General features: G+C 41.4%; 1 protein-coding gene across 8 annotated transcripts in view; it reads left to right on the forward strand.

Annotated features, from left to right (window-relative positions):
- Positions 1-23,655, forward strand: part of NR2C2 (nuclear receptor subfamily 2 group C member 2) — a 97,924-nt gene that overhangs the window by 56,472 nt on the left and 17,797 nt on the right. For all 8 annotated transcript variants that reach the window (XM_072785027.1, XM_072785032.1, XM_072785030.1 and 5 more), the window contains 5 exons: positions 14,777-14,977; positions 17,190-17,292; positions 19,706-19,885; positions 20,907-21,054; positions 21,438-21,531. In XM_072785027.1, the coding sequence (XP_072641128.1) occupies positions 14,777-14,977; positions 17,190-17,292; positions 19,706-19,885; positions 20,907-21,054; positions 21,438-21,531 (726 nt within the window). The remainder of the gene's footprint in view (positions 1-14,776; positions 14,978-17,189; positions 17,293-19,705; positions 19,886-20,906; positions 21,055-21,437; positions 21,532-23,655) is intronic.

The following is a 23,655-nucleotide window of genomic DNA, read 5'->3' on the forward strand; positions in this document are numbered from 1 at the left end:
TTTTTTTATTGAGGTGTAATTGACCTATCACATCATAATAGCTTTAGGTATACAGCATAATGATTTGGTATTTGTATATATTATGAAATGATCACCACAGTAAATCTGGTTACCATCCATACCCATACATTGTTAGAAATTTTTTTTCTTATACTAAAAACTTGGAACTTTCTTTCTTTCTTTCTTTAAGATTTTATTTATTTATTCATGAGAGACACAGAGAGAGAGAGAGAGAGGCAGAGACACAGGCAGAGGGAGAAGCAGGCTCCATGCAGGGAGCCCGACGTGGGACTCCAGGATCAGGCCCTGGGCTGAAGGCGGCAGTAAACCGCTGAGCCACCCGGGCTGCCCAACTTGGAACTTTCAAGTATGCAACACAATATTATTAACTATAGTCACCATGCTGTATATTTCATCCCCATGACATTTATTTTTTAACTGGAAATATGTACCTTTTGACCTCCTTTGCCCATTTTGCCCCTTCACCCTCCCCACCCCTGCCAACTTCCCCACTTCTAGGAGCTGCCAATCTGTGCTCTGTTATCTATGAGCTCTTTTTTTTTTTTTTTTTTTAAAGATACCACTATAAGTGAGATCATATAGTATTTGTCTTTGTCTTCTTTGCCTGACTTACTTCACTTAGCATACTATTCTTAAGGTCTGTTCATATTGTTGCAAGTGGCAAAATTACATTCTTTTTTGTGGCTGTATAATACTCAATTGTATAAAAATAAATACACACATAAATACACACATACATACTATATTTTCTTTATCCATTCATCCATTGATAGGTTATTTCCATATGTTGGCTGTTGGATATGCTGCAGTGAACATTGAGATGCATACATCTTTTTGAGTTAATGTTTTTGTTTTCCTTGGATAGATACCCGAAATTAGAATTGCTGGATTATCTGATAGTTCTGTTTTTAATTTTTTTTTAAATTAAAGCCATTGTTTTCTGTAATGGCTGCACCAATTTACATTCCTACCAGTTTGTGTGTGAGGGCTCCTTTTTCTCCACATCCTTGCCAACACTTGTTACTGCTCCTTTTTTATTTGATACTAGCCATTCTGACAGGTGTGAGGTGATATTTCATGTGGTTTCAATTTGCATCTCCCTGATCATTAGTAACGTTGAGGAAAAAAAAAAAGTAATGTTGAGGAACTTTTCAGTACCTGTTGGCCAACCTTCTGTCTTCTTTTGGAAAATACCTATTCGGATCCTCTGTCTATTTTTTAATCAGTTTGTTTTTTGCTGTTGAAGTGATTTGAGTTTTAATATACTTTGGTGATTAACCCCTTAACAGATAGATAATTTACAGGTATTTTCTCCCATTCAGTATGTCTTTTCATTTTGATGGTGTCCTTTGCTGTGCAGAAGCTTTTTAATTTCATATAGTTTCACTTGTTTATTTTTGCTTTAATGTCAAATCCAAAAAATCATCACCAAAACTGATGTCGAATTTACCATCTTTTTATGTTTTCTTCTAGAAATTTTATGGTCTCAGATGTTACAATCAAGTCTTCCTTTTATTTTTTTTATTTTTAGATTTTATTTATTTGAGCAAGAGAGAAAATGGGAGTTGGCACAGGGCAGAGGAAGAAGAGAGTGAATGCCAAGCAAACTGCTTAGTGTGGAGCCCGGTGTGGGGCTCAATCTCATGACCCTGAGATTATGACCTAAGCTGAAATCAAGAGTCAGATACTTAACCGACTGAGCACCCAGGCACCCCAAGTCTTCCCTTGATTTTGAGTTGGTCTTTGTGTAAGGTGTAAAATACTGGTTCCATTTCATTCTTCTGCATGTGGCTATCCCGTTTTCCCAGTATCATTCTTTTATTGAAGAGACTGTCCTTTCCCCATGGTATATTCTCAGCTCCTTTGTCATAGATTAATTGACCATATATATGTAGGTTTATTTCTGGGCTTTTTCTTTTGTGCCATTCATTTAATTCATTTAATGTGTCTGTTTTTATGCCAGTACCATACTATCTTGGTTACTATAGCTTTATAAAATAGTTTGAAATCAAGTAACATACTTCCAGCTTTGTTCTTTTTTTCTCAAGGTCGGTTTGGCTATTGGTCTTTTGTGGTTCCATGCAAATTTTAGGATTGCTTTGTTCTATTTCTGTGAAAATGCTATTGGAATTTTGATAGGAATTGCATTAAATCTGTAGATTGCCTTGGGTAGTGTAGACATTTTTCCAATATATGAGCGCAGAATATTTTTCTATTTGTGTTTTCTTCCGTTTTTTTAATTAATGTCTTAGATTTTCAGTGTGCAGGTCTTTTACCTTCATGGTTATATTTATTCCTAGGTATTTTATTCTTTTTGATGCAATTGTAAATGAGATTGTTTTCCTAATTTCTCTTTGTGATAGCCTGTTATTAGTTTATAGGAACACAACAGATTTTTGTATGTTGATTTTGTATCCTGCAACTTTGCCAGATTCACTTATTAGTTCTAACAGGTTTTTGGTGGAGTATTTAGGCTTCTCTTTCTTTCTTTCCTTGGCTCCATGTTGGGCTTGAACTCACAACCTTGAGATCAAGACCCGAGCTGAGATCGAGTCAGACACTTAACTGACTGAGCCACCCAGGTGCCCCTTGTCTTTACAGTTTTCTATGCATAATATCATGGCATCTGCAAATAGTGACAGTTTTACTTCTTCCTTTAGTTTGGATGCTTATTTTTCTTGCCTAACTGCACTCGCTAGAACTTCCAGTACTCTTGAATAAAAGCAGCAAGAGTAGCCATTCTTGTCTTATTCTGATATTAGAGGAAAAGCTTTCAGCTTTTCACCTTTGAGTATAATGTTAGCTGAGTGTCTGTGTGTAATTTTGTTTTTGTTGTTTGTTTTTTAAGATTTAATTTTTATTTATTCATGAAAGACACAGAGAGAGGGAGGCAGAGACGCAGGCAGAGGGAGAAGCAGACTTGGTTGCTTGGTTCCACAACCTTTGTTCATTTTCCAGTTCTCTCATAGTTTGTCTCCCTCTCTAATTTTTCCCACTCAGTTCCCCTCCTTTCCTTTATAATCCCTTTTACTATTTCTTACATTCCCCATATGAATGAAACCATGTGATGATTGTCCTTCTATTGACTTACTTCACTTAGCCTAATACCCTCCAGCTCCACCCATGTCAGAGCAAACAGCGGGTATTCGTCTTCTCTGATGGCTAATACTCCATTGTGTATACACACACACACACACACAGACACACACACACATACCACATCTTCTTTATCCATTCATCTGTCAAAGGACATCATGGCCCCTTCCACAGTTTGGCTATTGTGGACACTGCTGCTCTTAAGTTGTATTTTATGGCCCAGAATGTGATCTGTCTTATTGAATGTTCTAAGAAAGCTTGAGAAGAATGTGTACCCTGCTGTTAGGTGGATTATTTTATAAATGTCAATTGTATCAGGCTGATTGATTGTGCTGTCCAAGTCAACTATGTCCTTGTTGATTTTCTGCTTCCTTAATCTACCATGCTGACAGGGAAACAATGACATCTACAACTATAATAGTTGATTTTTCTATTTCTCCTTGGCAGTTTTATCCATTTTTGCCTCATGTGTTTTGAACTCTGTTGTTAGGTGCATACATGTTTAGACTTGTTATGTATTTTTGGGAATTAACCCGTTTATCATCATGTAATTCCCCTCTTTATGCCTGATATTTTCCTTGTTCTGGAGTCTACTTTGTCTTTAAATTAAATTCAGTTATCCCAGCTGTCTTTTGATTAATGGCGTCTTACTCCATCCCTTTACTTTTGATCTATTTGTGTCTAGGGTTTCCTTTTTTTTAATTAATTAATTAATTTATTTATGATAGTCACAGAGAGAGAGAGAGGCAGAGACACAGGCAGAGGGAGAAGCAGACTCCATGCACCGGGAGCCCGATGTGGGATTTGATCCTGGGTCTCCAGGATCGCGCCCTGGGCCGAAGGCAGGTGCCAAACCGCTGCGCCACCCAGGGATCCCGTGTCTAGGGTTTCCTATTGACAATTTATATTTGAGTCTTCCTTTTTTTTTTTTATCCAAACAAGTCTTTGTCTTTTAGTGGTATATGTAGACCATCCACATTTAAAGCGGTTATGGATATATTTGAATTAATGTTAACCATGTGTGTAACTGTTTTCTCTTTGTTGCCAGAGGCTTCCTTTTCTGCCTTATCTGGTTTTGATTGAGGAACTTATATGATCCCTTTTATCTCTTACTGTATTAAATATACATATTTACAAATGTTTTTAGTTGTTGCTCTAGAAATTAACAGTAATTATTTTAAGCTAATACAAACCTACCTTCAGATGACACTATTCTGTTTCACATGTAATGTAACAGTGTTTCCAATTCCTCCCTCCCATCCCTTGAACATTGCTGTCATTCATTTCACTTATCCACATGCTGTAATCACCCAGTACATTGTTACTATTATTAACTTAAACAGTTATTTTTTAGATCAATTAGAAATTTAAAAATAGGATTTATTTTGCTTTCACTTACTCCTACAGTGCTCTTCCATTCTTTATGTACATTCTAACCTGTATCATTTACTAAAGAAAAGCTTTTAACACTATTTACAGAGCAGGTTTGCTGGTGATGACTTTTCTTAGTTTTTGTTTGCCTGAGAAAGTATTTCTCCTTGACTTTTTTTTTGTTGTTTTTAAAATTATTTTCAGCAAAATTCATAGGACATAGAATTAACCATTTTAGGGGCACCTGGGTGGCTCATGCAGTTAAGTGTCTGCCTTTGGTTCTGGTCATAATCTTAGAGTCCTGGGATCGAGCCCCACATTGGGCTCCCTGCTCAGTGAGGCGTCTGCTTGTCCCTCTCTCTTTACACCTCCTCGCTACTTGTGTTCTTTCTCTCTCTCTCTCCCAAAATAAATAAATAAAATATTTTTTTAAATTAACCATTTTAAAGTGCACAGTGCATTGGCATTTAGTACATTCACAATGTTGTGCAACCACTACCTTTGTCTAGTTCCAAAACATTTCCATCAATCTAGAATACAACCCCTTACCCATTAAGCAATTTCTCCCTGTTCTTCCTTCCCTCTAGCCCCTAGCAACCACCAATCTATATTCTGTCTCTATGGATTTATCAGTTTGGGACATTTCATATACGTGGAATCATATAATATGTGACCTCTTGTGTCTAGCTTCTTTCACTTAGCATAATGTTCATTTACCTATGATCTTGCACAATCAGTACTTCATTCCTTTTCGTGACCGAATAATATCCCATTATATGGATAGACCACAATTTGTTTATCCAGTCATCATCCACTGATGGACTTTTCTTCACTTTTGAGGGATACTTTTGTCAAGTATCCCTGCTTGGTGGTTTCTATCTTTCAGCATTTGAACTATTTCATTCTTCTATCTTCTGGCTTATGTAGTTTTGGATAAGATATCTGCTCTGAATTTTATCCTTGTTTCTCTATAGATGAAGTATTTCTCCTCCCCTGCCCTCACCCCCCAGCTTTTTTTAGTATTTTCTCTTTGTCTGTGGTTTTCTGTAGTTTGAATATGTTGAGGAAATATAAATAAAAGAAACAAAATCTTCTCCTACCCAGAAAACCTCTCTGTAAAGGTAGATAGAAAACAGAAAAAACAAGTTTCTTTCTTTCCTTTTTAAATTTTAATATTCAAGTAATCTCTACACCTAATATGAGGCTTAAACTCACAACCGTAAGATCAAGAGTTAGTTACGTGTTCCACTGGCTGAGCCAGCCAAATGCCCCTTTTTTTCTTTTCTTTTTTTTAATAAGCATTAAATCAGAATGTGATATGCATTACAGGTAGTCTTCTAAGAAATTGCAAAGACAGAAAGGAGTTTCACTCATTTGTATAGCCAAGCAGGTTTGTACCTACAACCCATTACGTCATACATGTTTTCAAGATCCTAACTTTATCAGGGAAATTATGGAGACCACCTGTGCTAATTAGTCGGCTTTATTGGGGACTCGACTGGGGGTGCGGGGTGGTTCTTAAATCTTTATGATGGGAAGTAGTTTGCAAATAGGAGCAAGGTGTCCACCAAGTTAGGCCCTTACTCTCCCAGAGGCTTAGGAGGTAAGGGAACTATCGCTCTTGAAGTTTATATTTCGAAATGATGGCTGCCAGATCCTTGAGAAAACATTCCTGAGTTGTGAGACTGCAAAGAGACTTGTGTTACCATTATAAAGATTTACATACATCTGGAGAAGACAGAGTTTAAAAAGAAGAGGGGAAAGAAGTTTTTCCTTTATTTTCAGCAGGGAAAATTATGCCTCGTCTTTAACTTGTATTTGGCCTTATAAGTAGGGTATGTCTAGATGTAGTAGTTTAGTATTTCATCTACTTGATGTTTTCTGAGCTTCATAGATTTATGCTTTGGTGTTTGTCATTAATTTTTGAGAGTTCTCAGCTATTTGTACTTCAAATATTTCTTCATTCTCCTTCTGCTATTTCAGTTATGCATATGTTCTATCTTGAAATTGTCCCATAGTTCTTAGATACTCTGTTCTGGGTTTTTTTGTTGTTTATTTTCCCTCATTTTTTACCTTTGCATTTCAGTTAGGTCATGGTGACCTATCTTTAAGTTCACTGATTATTTCCTTGGTTGTATCCAGTGTATTGATGTGCCCATCGAGGCATTCTTCATTTCTATTACCGTGTTTTCAACTTCTAGCATTTCTTGCTTTTTGAGAATTTCCATCTTACATTTCTCATCTGTTCTTGCATGTTGTCTACTTTTTCCTTGGAGACTTTTAACATACTGATCTTTCTAAGTTCCTTTTTTGGTCATTCCAACATTTGTGTCCTGTTGAAGTCTGATTCCGATGCTTGATGCTGGTTTTATCTCTCTGTTCAGATTGTGTTTTTTCTTGCCTTTTGGCATGCCTTGTGTGTATCATTTTTAAAACCAGACAGTATCTGTGATGTTAGGTAATAAGAACTGAGGTAAATAAGCCTCTAGAGGCTTCAGATTCCCCTAGTGTCTTTGTCTTGGTCTCTCCTCTTGACTTTGAGTTTCCTTGGATATTCTTCCTCAGAGAGTGTGTGTCTTGAAGCTCTTCCAGCTATAATCTACTGTTATACTGGAGCCCTGTTGGTGTGGTGGTAAGGTGTGGGTGAGGGGAAGCATTCTATCATCTTATAATAAAATCTCAGAATTTAGTAGGCCAGTGTTATTTATATTTATAAAGAGTTCCAGGACTCAGTTCCAATTTGGGGGCAGGGTTGGAGGGGTCCCACATACACAGCACCAGGCAGTTCTGACACTATCAGTGCAGAGATAGCATCAGATTCCACAGACTAGTGATTCAGCCCCATGAGACTGCCCCCTGCTCTCACCTCAGACACCAATCACAAGTCCCTGGCTCCTGACCAACCAGCTGAACATGGAAGGTTCCAGTGACCTTCTTAGGTTCAATTAATTTGCCAGAGCAGCTCACAGAACTCAGAGAAGCACTTTTTTTTTTTTTTCAAAGATTTTATTTATTTACTCATGAGAGACAGAGAGGCAGAGACACAGGCAGAGGGAGAAGCAGACCCCATGCAGGAAGCCCGATGCAGGACTTGATCCCTGGTCTCCAGGATCACGCCCTGCCTGGACTGAAGGTGGTGCCAAACTGCTGAGCTCCCTGGGCTGCCCATGGGAAGCACTTATTCATGTTTACCAGTTTATTAAAGGATACAAATCACCAGCCAAATGAAGAGATACCTCAGGCAAGGTGCCAAACAAGGGAGCTGCCAGCCTTGCAAAGCTTGGGGCCAGCTTGGTGACACATGGAAATGTTCTGGTTCCCCAAGCATGGAAGATATCTGTAATGGGGCAAAAAGCTGTTCTCGGTTTATGGAGGCTTTATTACATAGTCATGATTGATTAAGTAATTAGCCACTGACTGATTTAACCTCCAGCCCCTCCCCCAAACCCGTATCCCTGATGAAGGAGGGGTACTGAAAGTTCCAACCCTTTAATCACATGGTTGATCCTTCTGACAATCAGCCCCTGCCCTTGGGAGAGGTCCCAAAAGTCACCTTCATTAATGATAAGACACTCATCTTGCTTTTATGACTTAAGCATTTTCAGGAACTGTTGAGTGAATATTAAATATATCTGAAAAATCTATTTTTGTCATCTGAATGACCAAATATGTATTTCTTATAAATCATATTGCAGGTGTAACATTTACAAGGGTGTATTAATTCCTCTTATTGCCCTCTCCCCTCTATAAGATGGGAAGGTCCAAGGGGCCTGGAGTTGAAGAAATGCTCTTTCCCCAGGTTTTGTAAGATTCAGGTAAAGTCTTTTCAACCCTGGGCAATAGGCCTGGGTTTATTTTCTAGAAGAAACCCTTGAATTCATTTTACAAAAATTCTTCCCCTTCCCCTACCAGAACCACCAGGGAAATCTTTCTCATCTTTTCACCTTGAGAACCAAGTGGGATTCCTAGAGCTAAAACCCCTAACCCTCCTAAGGCTGTGGCCCCCAAGAGTTTCTTACTCCCATCCTAGTCTGTGCTAAGTCTCCAGCAATTCGTTGTAATTACCTCCAGGTTGGCTTCTGCTCCACCTAAGCAGATCTCAGACTTTGTGAATCCACCTGTCCAGATTTTGGGATGGAGTTTGCCCTGCACACTCAAGTTCTCTGATAAGCCCAAGGAAAGTTATTGATTTTCAGTTTATCTTGCTTTTTCTTGTCGTAAAGATGAAATGACGTCTAAGCTCTTTACATTGAGGTTGAAACCAGAAATCTATTTTGAGCTCCAGACTCATCTGTCTGGTATTTTACTTGACATATCTAATTGGGCATCTCATATTTGGCAGGCCAAAAACAGACTTCTAAATTCCTACCAACCCTTCCCCGCCTCTCCACATGCTATTGTTCAGGCTACAAACCTGAGAGTCATTCCTTGTTCTCCATTCTCCAGTCTTCACATCTGTACCCACCTGCATGTGCTATTGCTTCTCCCTCTAACATGCATCCTCTGCTCTCCAGACCCACAGCCACCATCTTCAGCTCCCACCTGGGCTCCTGCAGGGACATGCTAACAGTTATTCAGCTTCCACTTTTTTTGTTTTACATTTTTTTTTCCATCCAACATCCAGGAATATCTGTTTAAAATGCAAAGCCTATCATTCCCTCACTTAAAATCCTGAATGTATTTGGAAAATACTGTTTTGTGTTATTCAGGGAGGAAAGCTTTATCAAATATTTTATCTACATAAGTGTTCTAGGGATTGAGGTAGGCTGAATGGATAATATATTTGTTTGATCTTTGCCTGTGAGCAGCACTAACTACTCATATGAGTTAAAATTTATAATAAGTAAAAGATTCATGTACCATTTTGCATAGGTCAAAAAAAATTTTAACAGATTTTCTTTGCCTTTACCTTTAATTATCTTTTCTATTCTCCTTTGTTATACTCCAATATACCCTGGCTTGTAACAATCTGACAAATTTTATATATATTTGTGAATTTAAAAATGTGTGTATAGAATAGTAGAAGACAGATATAAAATAGCATAAGAAACCTGAAGACCTGATTTGGGAAGGCAAAACCCCTGAAGGACTCCTATTGTACTTGCAGTGAAATCCTGACTCCCACCAGGGCCAGCCCACCTCCCTTCCTAGGCTCCTGGGCCATTCTTCATTGTCAGTGGGCCTGATGTCAGTTCTAAGAGTTCCTTCTTCTTAGGGCTTTTTATATGCCAGAACATTTCGCATTGCTTGGAACACACTTTTCCCTACGCCTTTGTCTGATTGCCTTCATAACCTTGAATCTTACATTAAATGCCACCTTGACACAGAAGCTTTCCTTGACCTCTCTTTCTAAAAAGTTAAGTGCCTGTGTCACTTTCTCCTAGTCCAGCCAGATCTTTTCCCTCATTAACATTCATCGTAAATTGTTCACTGGCTGGTCTGTTTATTTGTTTTTTGCCACTTTTCCGCTAAACTAAAAGCTTCGTGAGAGCAGGAGCCATCTCCATAATGCCAGTAATCTAGCAAAGTACCCCGTGTAGAGTAGACCCTTTGTAAGCATTTAAGGAAAGAACAAGTGAGTGAGTAAGCTTAAGTCAGTGGGAGATTCGATGAGGTGAAAGGGGTAAGATGAGGCTTCCCAATGAGGAGAGAAGTATGTGAGAGCTTAAAGCAGGAAATACTTTTATCAAGGTCCTCTTATGTTCTGGGCCTTGTACCAAGTGCTTTCACACATACTGTTTCACTTTCCTAGTAATCCTTTTTTATAGATACATAAACAGGGGCTCAGAAAGCTCATATAAACTGTTCCACAGTGACCCAGTTGGGAAGCAGTCGAATGAGCATTCCATTCACGGTTCTCGCTGCAAAACCCTATTTCAGGATCACAAACCTGTGTTTCTAGGACCAGGTGGCAGTAGAAAAGGTAAACAGTGTGGGAATTAGGGCCAGACAGAGAGCCTGTGCCCCATCTAAAGGAGTGGCCATACACAGACAGTTGATAACCACAGAGAAACTTGGGGCTAGGATGGGGACAGGTTCCAGCTTGTCAAAAAACTGTAAATATGATTTTTCTGGTAAATACTCTATCTTCAGGTGTTGGCAACCAGTTCTTTAAATTTTAAACTCTAGGAGGTCAAGCAAAATTTATCCAGTGGCTGTTTTTTGCCTGCAGGTTCTTTTTTTTTTTTTTTTTCTTTTTTAAGATTTTATTTATTTGAGAAAGAGAGAGGTCACAAGCAAGGATGAAGGGCAGAGGGAGAAGCAGATTCCCCACCAAGCAGAAAGCTTTGACCTTGGACACAGGACTCAATCCCAGGACCCTGGGGTCACGACCTGAGCCAAAGGCAGACATTTAACTGCTTAGCAGAGGCTCCCCCCAGGCTCTTACTTACAACACAAATGATGATACTAGTTTGGCTGTAACAGAGTGGGTAAGATGGAGGAGAATGGCAGTAAGTCAGGTCACATTGAGGTCCTTTTGAGGTAGAAGTAGAGCCTTGGGCCAGTAGAGTATGTAGTCAGCTCTGCTATAATGTGACATACACGTTCCTTAAAATTCCCATACTGTGCAAAATTCTGCAGTGGAAACAGGGCTTATGGGGGCAAATGGAGTTAGTGGCATAACATTTAACAATTGTTAGTGACACATTAGAAAGCAAGTATGAATTTAATTTAAATTGCAGTTTTACATACATTAAATGGTTAAGAAATACATAATGACTACAATAAATATGGCACTTTACCTTGAAAGAGCCCTGAAACTTGCTTGTAGAGGGGGTGTGGGAGGATTGTAGCTCCTGCGTTGTAGTGAGTGGGGTGATCTGAAATTGGGAAAAGCTGTAACACACATGACCTGAGCTGGCTATTCCCACACAGCTCACTTCACCTCAAGGTTATTTTCTGTGTGTTCAAGGTTTCTCAGTAGAAATCATGCATAAACACAAGATTTACATTATGCACAGGATATTCGCTAATATATTGGTCACACTGGAATAAATGTATGTTTACAAAACAAGAATTATAGCAAATACTGTGTAGCCAGGCTTGGAAGGACTTAAAGAGTCACAGAGGGCACCTGGGTGCTGAGGGTGACTCAGTCAGTTAAACATCCAACTATTAATTTTGGCTTAAGTGATGATCTCATGATCTCAGGGTGGTGAAATCAAGCCCTATGTTGGGCTCCGTGCTGAGCATTGAGCCTGCTTAAGATTCTCTCTCCCTTTCCTTCTGCCCTCTCCATTCACTGTCTCTCTCTTAAAAAAAAGAAGTCACAGAGAAAACAAGACATCCCTCTTTAGATTCCTTCCCTCCCCCCATTTGTTATTGTTTGAAAGGAAAATATGAACATTTTGTTCCAAGTGAAGAGATTAAAGTTTGCCTCTTATGTTCCTTTCATAGGGCTGCCTTAACAAATTACCACAAACTTGATGCCTTAAAACAACAAAAATTTATTTTCTGGCCATTCTGGAGCCCAGAAGCCCAAACTCCAAGTATTGCCAGGGCCATGCTGTCTGTAAGGTTCTAGGGAAGCATCCCTCCGTGCCTTCCTAGCTTCCAGTAGTAACTGGCGGTCCTCTGCAGTTCTTGCCTGCAGCTATGGCCCTCCAGTCTCCTCCTGTATCCAGGCCTTCTAAGGACACCAGTCATTGGGTTTGGGCCCACCCTCATCCAGTATGGATTCGTCTTAACTAAATCACATTTGAAATTTCCTATTTCCAAATAAGGTCACGTTCTAGGCCCTGGCAGTTAGGATGTAACCATCTCTTGGTGGGGGGTGCGGCATGATTCTACCAATAACACCTCTTTTCCACCCCTCCACAGGAGATTTAATAAGTCTGGGTACATCCTGAATTTGATGTTTCCTAGTCTCGTTAAGCAGGAGCCTGCCTGCTGATGTTTGTCAGCAAGGCTTTTGTTTATGTAACGATCAGCCTGGGGTTTTCTGTGCCCCTGAATCTTTAGGAGAAAGAAGAAAAAAAGAATCATCTGAGCTTTGGGCTGTGTTACATACAGTCACCAAGAGCAGCTGTCCCCATCTAGACCCAGTCACTCCTACCTCCCACCCCTGCCCCACCCCCAGGGGTACCAGGGAATAGCAGCAAAGGTAGTGACATGCCAGTGACAGTGTGTGGTTAGGTGCAGAGTGTGGCACCTCCGAACATGTGAAAGGCTTCTACTAGCCTTGCCTTGATTATAGCTGGTGAATGATGATCCCTCTCAGTCACATGACTACTTCATTTCTTAACAGGGAAAGTAATTTAGGAAGGAGGTAAGTTTGGATAGACAGGAAAAGGAAGTCAGACATTTTACTCCTAGATCTCAAGGTTATAAGGGCCTTGTAAAGATCAACTTGTTACCTTTTAACTAAGGTAGGAGTCCCTTCTGTGGCAGCTGAGAGAAGTGTATGTCACCCAGTTTGTCTGCAGTCTTTCAGCTCAGCACTGGGTAGGAAAGTTTTGTTTTGTTTTGTTTTGTTTTTTTTAAGAGAATTGTTAAAGTTTTCTGTTTCATGTTTTACTTTTCCATGGGACTCTGGGTATGTATGCCACAGGTTGTACAAAGAATGGTACTTCCTTTCATTTCTCTCTAAATCTATTCTTCTTCAGCCTTCAAGATTTCTTTGACCGTTCAGTTGCAGATGATGGTATGCTGGGATTTTTGCTCCGCCATCAGCTAAGGATTTGTTTGTTCCCAGGCTGCTCTTCTTTCTGGTCTTGAACTTGCTGTGCCCTCAGCCTATAACATGTTTTGCCACATTATCTGCATGGCTTCCTCTCTTGCTTCATTCAGGTCTTTGCTCAACATCACTCCTTCAGAGAGCTCTTTCTGAAGCAGCCCCCCTGCCTCCTTCCCCTTGACATGCTTTGTCCATTTATTCTTTTTAGTTTTCTTCATGACACCTGTCATGACTGATAATCTACAATATCAGTGTTCATGGTCTGTTCCTCCCCGTATCCATAGAAGGTTAACTCCACAAGGTAGGAGCTCTGTTGTGTTCATCTCCCTATCCCTAGTACCAAGAACAGTGCTTGACGTACAGTGGACACTCAATAAACATATATTAATTGATTGGATCGTTGTCATTTTCATTTGAACCAACCAGCATTGTCTGATTTTCCATATTGGATAGTTGGCAAAGCAGTTATGCTAGATTCTTTGTGAGTTTGCTATCTGAATTCTGGAATGCTGTATCACAAGTCAGCATCTATCAAGATGTGGCACAGATGCCAGACCTGCACATAAGTATGGTAGAGGGGACTGAGTTCCAGCCAGAGATATAGTACTTCTCTGCTTGTCCAAGACCCAGCCACAACGGCCCCCAAAATCCGATTTGCTGTGAGGACCTGTTGGTGTTCCCAGGAGAAGGTAGGCAGTGCTCCAAGCTGGACACTAAGCCTGAAGAATATCAGGACAGGAGTAGAACAACTTCAGAGAATTTCATGAGCAGGAATGACAAGTCACTCTTGATGTAGCAACTATTTCTGACATAACTGATGCAGTTAGGAAGGGACTCTACAAATAGGCAGACTCCCACAGCTGGCCCTCTGAACAGTAAGCAGTGGGAGCCTCTGGAGGAATCAGGGTCAGGACTTCTGTGGACTTGACTATGCCTAGGACAAGGCTTTTTTTTTTTTTTTTTAAAGTTAAACCTGTCATCTGTTATTATCTCCATTTCATAAAACAAAAGGCTTTTCTTTTTCCAATTTTATTGAGATATAATTGACACACAGCATTGTATAAGTTCAAAGTGTACAGCACTGTGACTTGACTTACATATATTACAAAATGATGACCACTGTAAATTTAGTTAACATCCATCATCTCATATAGATAAAAAAAAAAAGAGAAAGAAAAAATAGTTTATTCCTTATGATGAGAACTCTTAGGATCTACGTCCTTAACAACTTTCAAATACACCATACAGCAGAGTTAGCTACAGTCACCATGCCATACATTATATCCCAGTACGTTTTTTATCTTAAAACTGGAAGTTTGTATCTTTTGACCACCTTCAGCCAGTACCCCACCACCACCCCAAGGGACATTTTAATTAAAAATAGTCGGAATGCTATGATCCTGAAATAAAATTAGCTCCATGAAAATTGTTTCTGAGAAGCTCACAATTGTGTTTTATTTTTCTCATTTCACCATGCACTGGTGAAACTGCATCTTGGACCAGCATTGACTCCAGGACGGCATTGGGCAGTTACAGCTTTGAGAGCACCACCTGCAAGTACACAAGTCGCATGATACTCCGTGAGAGCAGGCTCCATGTTGTGTCTTGTAGATTGTGACAGACCAGCAGACAGGACAGAAGATCCAGATAGTCACCGCAGTGGACGCCTCCGGATCCCCCAAGCAGCAGTTCATCCTGACCAGCCCAGATGGAGCTGGAACTGGGAAGGTGATCCTGGCTTCCCCGGAGACATCCAGTGCTAAGCAGCTCATATTCACCACCTCGGACAACCTTGTCCCTGGCAGGATCCAGGTAAGGCCTGTTACAGGTATTTGTTCCAGCACTTCTGCTACCAAACTTGTTTCTGACTCCTCCTCTACCATGAAGGCCAAATCCGTCTCTAAAAGGTCCTTTGAGGACCTGCAAGCACAGCAACCTGCCGCTTTGGCTAAAGTGAAAAACCAGCGAGTGAGTGGCAAGGGCCAGAAGGCAGCCAGCTGCAGTGCTCAGATGGGATGGAAGTTGAGCCAGGAAAATCAGCAGCCCATGGGAGACTGGCATGAGCAAGCTGGTACTAAGGCCGCTAGAGAATTATTCTGTCTAACCTAAGGCTACATGGTGGTGGTTATTGGCCACTCCACATCTTAGGGGTACCACCTATGACTGACTTATTCCTAAATCTCCCAACAGCCTTGTCCAGGTTGTCAGGCCTGCTCCAGCTCTTTGTTCTATCCTTACTTGCTCCTGTGAACTGCTGCCTCTGGGTCAGTCCTCTTCCCCAGCTCTCCCTCCAGCCCTGACAACCATCATCCTACTTTCTGTATTTATGACTTTGGCTATTCTAGGGACCTCACATAAGTGGAATCCTACAGTGTTTTTTCTTTTGCAATTGGTTTATTTTACTGACTAATGTCCTCAAGGCTCATCCATATTGTAGCCTATGTCAGAATTTCCTTCCTTTTTAAGGCTGAGTAGTGTTTCACCATATGTAGAGACCACACTTCATTTATACAGTCATCTGTTGTTGGTTGTTTGGGGTGCTTCTACCTTTTGGCTCTTGTGAATGAACAATGCTGCTAAGAACCCATGTGTTTTTAAAAAAGGCGGGGGAGGAACGCCTGGATGGCTCAGCAGTTTAGCGTCTGCCTTTGGCCCAGAGAGTGATCCCACAGTCCCAGGATCGGGTCCCGCATCAAGCTCCCTGCATGGAGCCTGCTTCTCCTTCTGCCTGTGTCTCTGCCTCTTTCTGTGTCTCTCATGAATAAATAAAATCTTTAAAAAAAAAAAAAAAAAAAAAAAAACCATGTGTTTTAAGGGGGGAGAGACTTTCTACTATGGAGGAAAAAAGGAAAAGAAAGGATTTTTTTTTTTCTTATAGAATGTGTTCAGAACACAAGTGATGTTCATCTTTCAGAGCTGCACTTTTTTTTTCCAGCAAAGTTTTTTTTTTTAATTTAAATTCAATTTGCCAAAATCTAATATAACACCCAGTGCTCATTTCATTATGTGCCCTCCTTAATGCCCATCACCCAGTTACTCCATCCCCTCACCCACCTCCTCTTCTGCCAACCCTTTGTTTCCCAGAGTTAGGAGCCTGTCTTCCTCTCTAATTGTTCCCTACTCAGTTTTCCTCCTTTCCCTTTTAGTCCCTTTCACTATTTCTTATATTCCGCATATGAGTGAAACCATATCAGAGGTGCACTTATAATACCCCTCGCAGTGTGGTTAGTAAATGTTGCCTCTTCCTTTCCCAGAGTACCTTCTGATTAACTGAAATTAGAATTCCTCCCTGCTTATTTAGACTACTACTTGTTCATGAGAAGGTAGCTGTTGATTTTGTTGTGTGTTCTATAAGAGGTCATCTACATAGTAATTTCTATATATATTCCTACCATATAGAAATAATTTTAAGAGATATTGTTATATTATTTAATAACAGCTATTTTTCACTTTCTTATATTGGTGTCAGTTACAATAGTCTTCCGGATGAGTAACACTGTCACCTAGAAAGTGTCACCTGCAAGTGAAAGAGAAATAACATGTTTCAGAGGTCGCCTGTTCTTGTTCTTCTACTCCCAGCTGCCTCAAAGAGAGACCTAGTTATTTAATTAATAAAGCTTGATTATTTCTCTGCCAAATATACCTCATTGCATACATTCCAAGCTGTTTCATGGAAATAAAGAAGTAGCCAGGAAGACCTACAGTGTGTTCATGTTGGAGCATCTGAATGTGATTTCCCACATGGCCCCCCATCCTGGATGTTTATGCTAGCCAGATAGGAGAGTAGATGAGTGAAAACCAGTGCCTGACCTTGGACAAACCACTCTCCTCTTCTCCTCCCAACCACCACTGAAGGGTGCAGTCTAGGTGAGCAGCAGGGCCATTCTTAATGTCAGGCTAAGTTGTCAGGTTTTGCCCAGAATTTTCCTGCTTAGAAAACCAAGATTAGGAATTTATAGTTAAACATTGCTTTGCTTAATCTGGTTTTCAGTCAGCACTTTGCTTGTTTCGTGATTCTTCTTAGATCGTCACGGACTCTGCTTCTGTGGAGCGCTTGCTGGGTAAGGCCGACGTCCAGCGGCCACAGGTGGTAGAGTACTGTGTCGTCTGTGGCGACAAAGCCTCTGGTAAGTAACCCTAGGTTATGTTATGCTAGTTGCTCATCAGGATCCAACATCATAAACCAAATGGGGGCTGGGGCTTATTGGAAAGACAGCATTTTCTGTAGGTTTGTAGGTTTCAAAATGTAAATTCTACTTTTCTAAATGGGGTAGTGCTATAAACAAGCAAACCAATTTGTCAGGTTACTAGAATCAAAAGAAAGAATCAAGAGACTTGTTTCTGTGACTTGTAAATCTTGGTTATGCGTTGACTATTTCGTACTACTAAGAGCAATCTTTCCTTAATCTATATAATATTAGCACAGTGCTTTGCTATTTCACGAAATGTGTTATTTCTTTCTTCTTCATCCTAACTCTATTATCCCTTCACTATAACCCAGTGTGGTAACTGCTGTAATGAAGGAGGAGGGAGCATGCGATTCAGGCTGGAGCCCCAGGGTCAGGCAAGGTCCCCTAGCAGCAGTCACATTCTGTGAGGCTTGAAGGTTGAGTGTGTGTATTGGGTAAAGCAGAAGGGCCTTCCCGCTGGTGGAGCCAGGGCCTGGTGACTTTACTGTCCCCACCCATGATGTCTTTGGGGAAGAGTTCCTGGACTTCTGTGGTTAGGATGTGGGTACAAAGAGACTGGAGAAGATATCTAGCCCAAAAGTTCAGACTTCACCCTGCTAATGCCAGGGAGCTATAGAAGGTGAGGCAGGCAAGAAAGATGGAGGAATATTTAGTATATTGTGCTACTGAAGTGAGCACAGGATGGAAAAGGATTTAATAAGGTACCCTTCTAGCTGTGCTCTGGGCTCAGGCCTGTGTTTTGTAATCGGTTCCACTTTATTCTATAGTCACAGAATTCACAGGAACTTTGGACACTTTGTGGTCTTGGTTAAAACAAAACAAAAGGTTGGACCAAGCATCTTAAGGAAGACAGCCCAGACAAGCATCCACAGAGGTCAGAAGCTCCAGCCCCCTCTTACCTTATATCATTTACTGTGCCAGGGTGCCCTACCTCTGTTCCCACTCCTTGAACAGGGCAAAACCTAGCCCATGCCACACCTTCACTGAAGCCAGTGCTGCCTGTGTCCCTTCATCCTTTTGTATAGGGCGCTCTCGCATTTGTTACGTTCTCTTATAATTGTTCTTAGAGGCCTGTCTTCCACACCAGAATGTACTCTTTTTGTCAAAGCAAGAACCATGTCTGACCCCTCCATCTCTATGTCCTATCTTCTTGCTCAGTAAGGAGAGGTACTCCACAAACTTTAGAACAAATGAATGAAGCATGAATATAACAAAGAGGCCACAAAATCTGCTTGGCTTCCCCATTTGTTAGTCCCCTTCTGGGCTTAAAGGAATGGTCTAGGCATAGCAGTTTCCAGATATTAGATGTCACTCTGAGGTCTAGAGAGGCTAAGGAAAGACACTGCAAGAAAGGAAAAATGATGCCTATACACACACACCAATTTTAACACTACTCTTAAAGGCACAAAATTGAGACCCTCCGAGTACACGCTTGGGGAATGGCTCTGCATGCTAGAGGTCAAGACAGTGGGACGTTCAGCAGCTGCCATCAGTGATGATCCTATGAAATGTTTCTTCTCAGCAATGTAGCTATGATACTGGGTTACAGAAGACCAAACCAGGAGTGTTTATCCATGGTCAGTGCCCGCTGGGAACAAATGAGGTGTGATGCATGTGGACGCACTTGGTGAATTTTGGAAGGGTAAACTGAGGTCATTAGTCATTAGAAGTTAGAAACGCCAAAGTGAACAAGATCAGAAAAAAAGAACTGTATGTAATAAATGTATTTCTAGAACTATGTTTCCAAAAGGATCTGAATACCTAACCCAAATGAGCCATATGGTGTGCACCCTTCCCTCACCTTGGGCCTATAATCACAGCCCCTGTGCTTCCCCCAAGTAGCTCTAGGGCCCAGGACATGGCTCACACAGAGGGAGTAAAGGGAAGAGTAGGATGTGTGCTAAAAAAAAGCACATGCATGCTTTTGCCACATGCCACTGTTGGCAGGACACAAGCACTAGGTAGCTTCTCAAGCTCGGGTTTGCAGAGAGCCAGGACCAGGTATGCACAAGTGGACAGTATGGTTCAGCCATCATCTGTGAGCTCTCACTGCATGTTAGGTCCTTTGTGTACTAAAAGCATTAAGGTCATGCCATTTACCAGCTGTCAGGTAACCTATCTGAGCTTCTCTTTTTCTATCATGACATCACAGGGCCACTTAAAAGATTATAGGAAAATTATGGGAAGAAGTTAAGTACTATGCTTAATGCTCAGGCTCATGGTTGCCCCTTGGCTGCTGGCGTCTAACACTGTGCATCAGTCACTCTGATAGACTTACCTTAGAAACAGGGCTTTGTGACAGATCGCCTGTTCTCTTGGTGAACTGCTTCATACACCTTTCTCTTTTCAGGTCGTCACTATGGGGCTGTCAGTTGTGAAGGTTGCAAAGGTTTCTTTAAAAGGAGTGTAAGGAAAAATCTGACCTACAGCTGCCGGAGCAACCAAGACTGTATCATCAATAAACACCACCGGAACCGCTGTCAGTTTTGCCGGCTGAAAAAATGCTTAGAGATGGGCATGAAGATGGAATGTGAGTAACAATACGAACAAGCTGCCTGGGTTAGCAAATTGGGAGAAAGCCAGATTTCTATACCTGGCTTTAAAATACTCTTAAGAGGAAAAAAATAAAAATAAAAATAAAAATAAAAATAAAAATAAATAAAATTAAAATAATAAAATAAAATAAAATACTCTAAGAGGAAAATATCCACTGAGGCTTCCTTTTGTTTCCTTTCTGGGTCAGCTAGGTGATCCAGCGCCCGTGCTGTAGTTAGTCATCTCCCATGGTGTGTGTGGAAACCTCCTCCAGATAACTCAGGAAGCAGCACAGTGCTGTGGAGTGAACACAGGCTTGAGAGTATCAAACCGCAGTTCTGCCTTATAGAAGCTGTGAGGCCTCAGGAAGACATGTCACCTCTCTCAGCCATAGGGTCCTTGTCTAAATAGGACCCCTTACCTTACTTACATATTGGGTCTGGGGTTCCTTTCTTTCTTTTAAAAAGATCTTTATTTTCTTCAGTTGTTTCTGACCCATATACCTCTCTCAGACCAGATTCCTGAAGGGAAAGACCTCTAGTGTTATTGAAAACTGACACCCCATTAAACAGTTTGCCACAGATGCCTTACAGGCTTGAGTTGGACATTAGATTGGTTTCTTTATGACACGTGCATTGGACAAGCTGTCTGTTAAGGGCCTGCTTGAAGATGGGTGTTTCTCTTCCTGGAGAGTACCTTCTATTAGCAAAAAGTGAAGACCCAGAGGCCTCAGTATGGGTCCCCCACGTGAGGCCATGCAAATGCCATGCTGAAGTTTCTTAGGCCATGCCCACCCTCCTGAACTCTTCAGATTTAACATGGCATTGTTTGGCTTTGAGCTTTTCTTTCCTTTGGCTGAAAAGTCCTCTGAAAATTGAGCTAGATGTGTCTAGCACCAGAGCTTATCATCCCTATTGTAGCAGACTTAACTAAGGAAGACTCCTAACTTTACTATGAAGAATATAGTTTTTAATGACTCTTTCCTCTAAACGTGAATATTTATGTTGTGATTTAAGCTGTGCAGAGTGAACGGAAGCCCTTTGATGTACAACGGGAGAAACCAAGCAATTGTGCTGCTTCAACTGAGAAAATTTATATCCGGAAGGACTTGAGAAGTCCTCTGATAGCTACTCCCACGTTTGTGGCAGATAAAGATGGAGCAAGGTCAGTCTCTGTTTTGACAAGGAACAGAAAGGGAAAAGAAGAAATCCAAACTGTATCCCAGTAAAAACTAGAGTTGAGAATCCCTTGGTGTATTCTGAAGATCAGGTTAACTTTATTTAACAGAGCAGCCACAGTCTGTGGTAAGCCTGGAAGCCAAGGAGACATGTATCCTTGTGGCATCCTGTCTCAGGCTATAGGCCCAGCTTTGTGCACATCTCATTGCAGAGAGTAGAGGGGTTGTCACACTCGATGGCTGAGCCTAGTTAGAGCTTCTCTGCTATCCAGACAACTTTGCAGATGTAGAAGGGACAGGGCAATGCAGCATGATGATGCTCTGCATTAAAAGTTGGAAGCTACTCTGGGTTTTTTTATGTCTTAAATAGACAAACAGGTCTTCTTGATCCAGGGATGCTTGTCAACATCCAACAGCCTTTGATACGTGAGGATGGTACAGTTCTCCTGGCCACGGATTCCAAGGTAATGTTCTCTACCAACACCATCTCTTCCACCTTTATGTTACAGTACAGACTGTTTCTCTAGATGTGTGCACCCACCTTCTTGGCCTTCTGAGAGTACCTTGAAAGCCTGGCCTTCCGCATCTCATTTTATTTCTTATGCAGCCATCCTATGATTTGTTCTAGGGATATTGATGGCTTTTCAGAAACTCAGGGCTGGCTGGTTGTAGTCATTATTACATGGCAGGATCTAGAGTTCAATCTAGTGAAAATTCAGTGGCTCTCATTTTGATAGTCACCCCTACCCCACCCAGTACATCCATTGGCAAACTACCAGTGTGTTGGGGAAATGGCTGCTTACCCTCAGACAGTCTTTTGCAGAAACACTTAGTTCCTTTTTTTTTTTTTTTTTTAATGAAGTATGGTTGACACATAGTGTGACATTATCCACCCCGCCCTGTTCCTTTCTATCAGATGATCTGCAGAAGGAAGTCCAGTCAGGATTCTGACAATTGCAAAACTACTCAGAGCACATCAGCCATAGGGAATTTAACTTGTTGTGAACAAAGGTATTTGTCAATCCAGGAGAGAGAGAGCTGGCTAAGCCCTGTGAAGATAACTAAGGAGAGAAGGGTTTTATCCAGGCAAGGAAATTGATTATATTTCTCATCTCGTTCCTGATGTAACCCAATAATGGTGAAGTAGTAGTAAGCCATGGTCTAAAAGAAGCAACTTGGTAACCAAGTGCTGGCATAGCTACCGCTCTAAGAGCCAGAGCTGCACTATTTGCAGGCTTCCTTCCTGTCTTTTCACGTGCACATTGCTTTGCCCACTTGGTACATTAGGAACATCCTCTCTTGGGGAAAGAAAGGCAGCAGTGAGAGCTGTTGGCTGGCACCAAAAGTTGCCCTCCAACCTGTGGTCCTTACGCTGGCCTTGTGCTACCTGTCTGTGGGGCCTGGTGCTGTGTGCTACATGGGAATCATACCTGGCTTGCTGCTGTCACCCAGTAGACATTCCGGACAGCTTTGGAGGTGTAGTGGGGTGGAGAGAAACCAAAATCCTGAAAGTAAGGCCCAAAAAACCTGATAACCAAAGGATTTCACAGCAGCTGTTCTGTTGTGTTGGCCATGCAGACACTGTGAGAATAAGAACCAAGAGACTGCAGAGTCTGCTGGTCCTGGGTCCCGAGCCCAGCACTGCTCTTGGTAGCCATGTGCCCTCTTTCCTGCATCTGTGCTTCCCTTAGCACCACCACATGGGGATGCTGGGGAACATGAGTAAGTCCCTGTTAGAAAGCATGCAGCATACAGTGAACACTCAGTACAGGAGGAGTTAGTCATGGTCACTGGATGGAAGAGAAGGGACACAAAAACTGGGTAGTATTTAAGTAGTAGCGAAGAGAAAGCTGCAGAGTCAGATCCGTTCTCCCTCCCTGTTCCTTCCTCTGTGATGTGGAAGTGACCATACCTACCCCAGGAATTTTTCATGAAAAGCAGACTATGGACATAGACTTTACTTATTTATGAAAAAGAAGCAGGCTTCACGTAGGGAGCCCAATGTGGGACTCCATCCCAGGATTCCAGGATCACGCCCTGGGCCGAAGGCAGATGCTTAACCACTGAGCCACCCAGGCATCACTGTAAACCTATTTTAAAATAAAATTCAAAACCATGTACTCTGGCTAAATACAGAGATCCCATGTCCCCTGTACCCAGTCACCCCCATCTTACCCAGCAGGCCTGCAGCACAGTGTAAAAGGCCACAACCCCCGTGTGGTGCAGACAGGCTGGTCTTTTTCTTCTCTCACTTCCACTCTCGTTCTCTCATTCTCATCTCTCTGTCATGACGGCCTGCATCTTTCAGCAGTTGCAGGATACTCTGTTATGTAGTGGTTCTGTGGTTTATGAAACAATGCTCTGCTTAGGATCTTTTCCACGATTCTAGTTTTTCACTTTTGTGATCCAGACACAACAGATATTTGTGTCTACCTGTCTTGGTTTATTTGTTTGAGTATGTCTTTGGCTTTCTTCCCCTTTTTTTTTAAATTGAGATATAATTCACATACCAGAAAACCACTCTTTCAGTGTACAGCAGTGGTCTTAGTACATTTCCAAGGTTGTACAACCATCACCACTACCTGATT

This window comes from Canis lupus, chromosome 19 (assembly GCF_048164855.1).
Source record: "Canis lupus baileyi chromosome 19, mCanLup2.hap1, whole genome shotgun sequence".
In the NCBI taxonomy this organism is placed as follows: domain Eukaryota; kingdom Metazoa; phylum Chordata; class Mammalia; order Carnivora; family Canidae; genus Canis; species Canis lupus.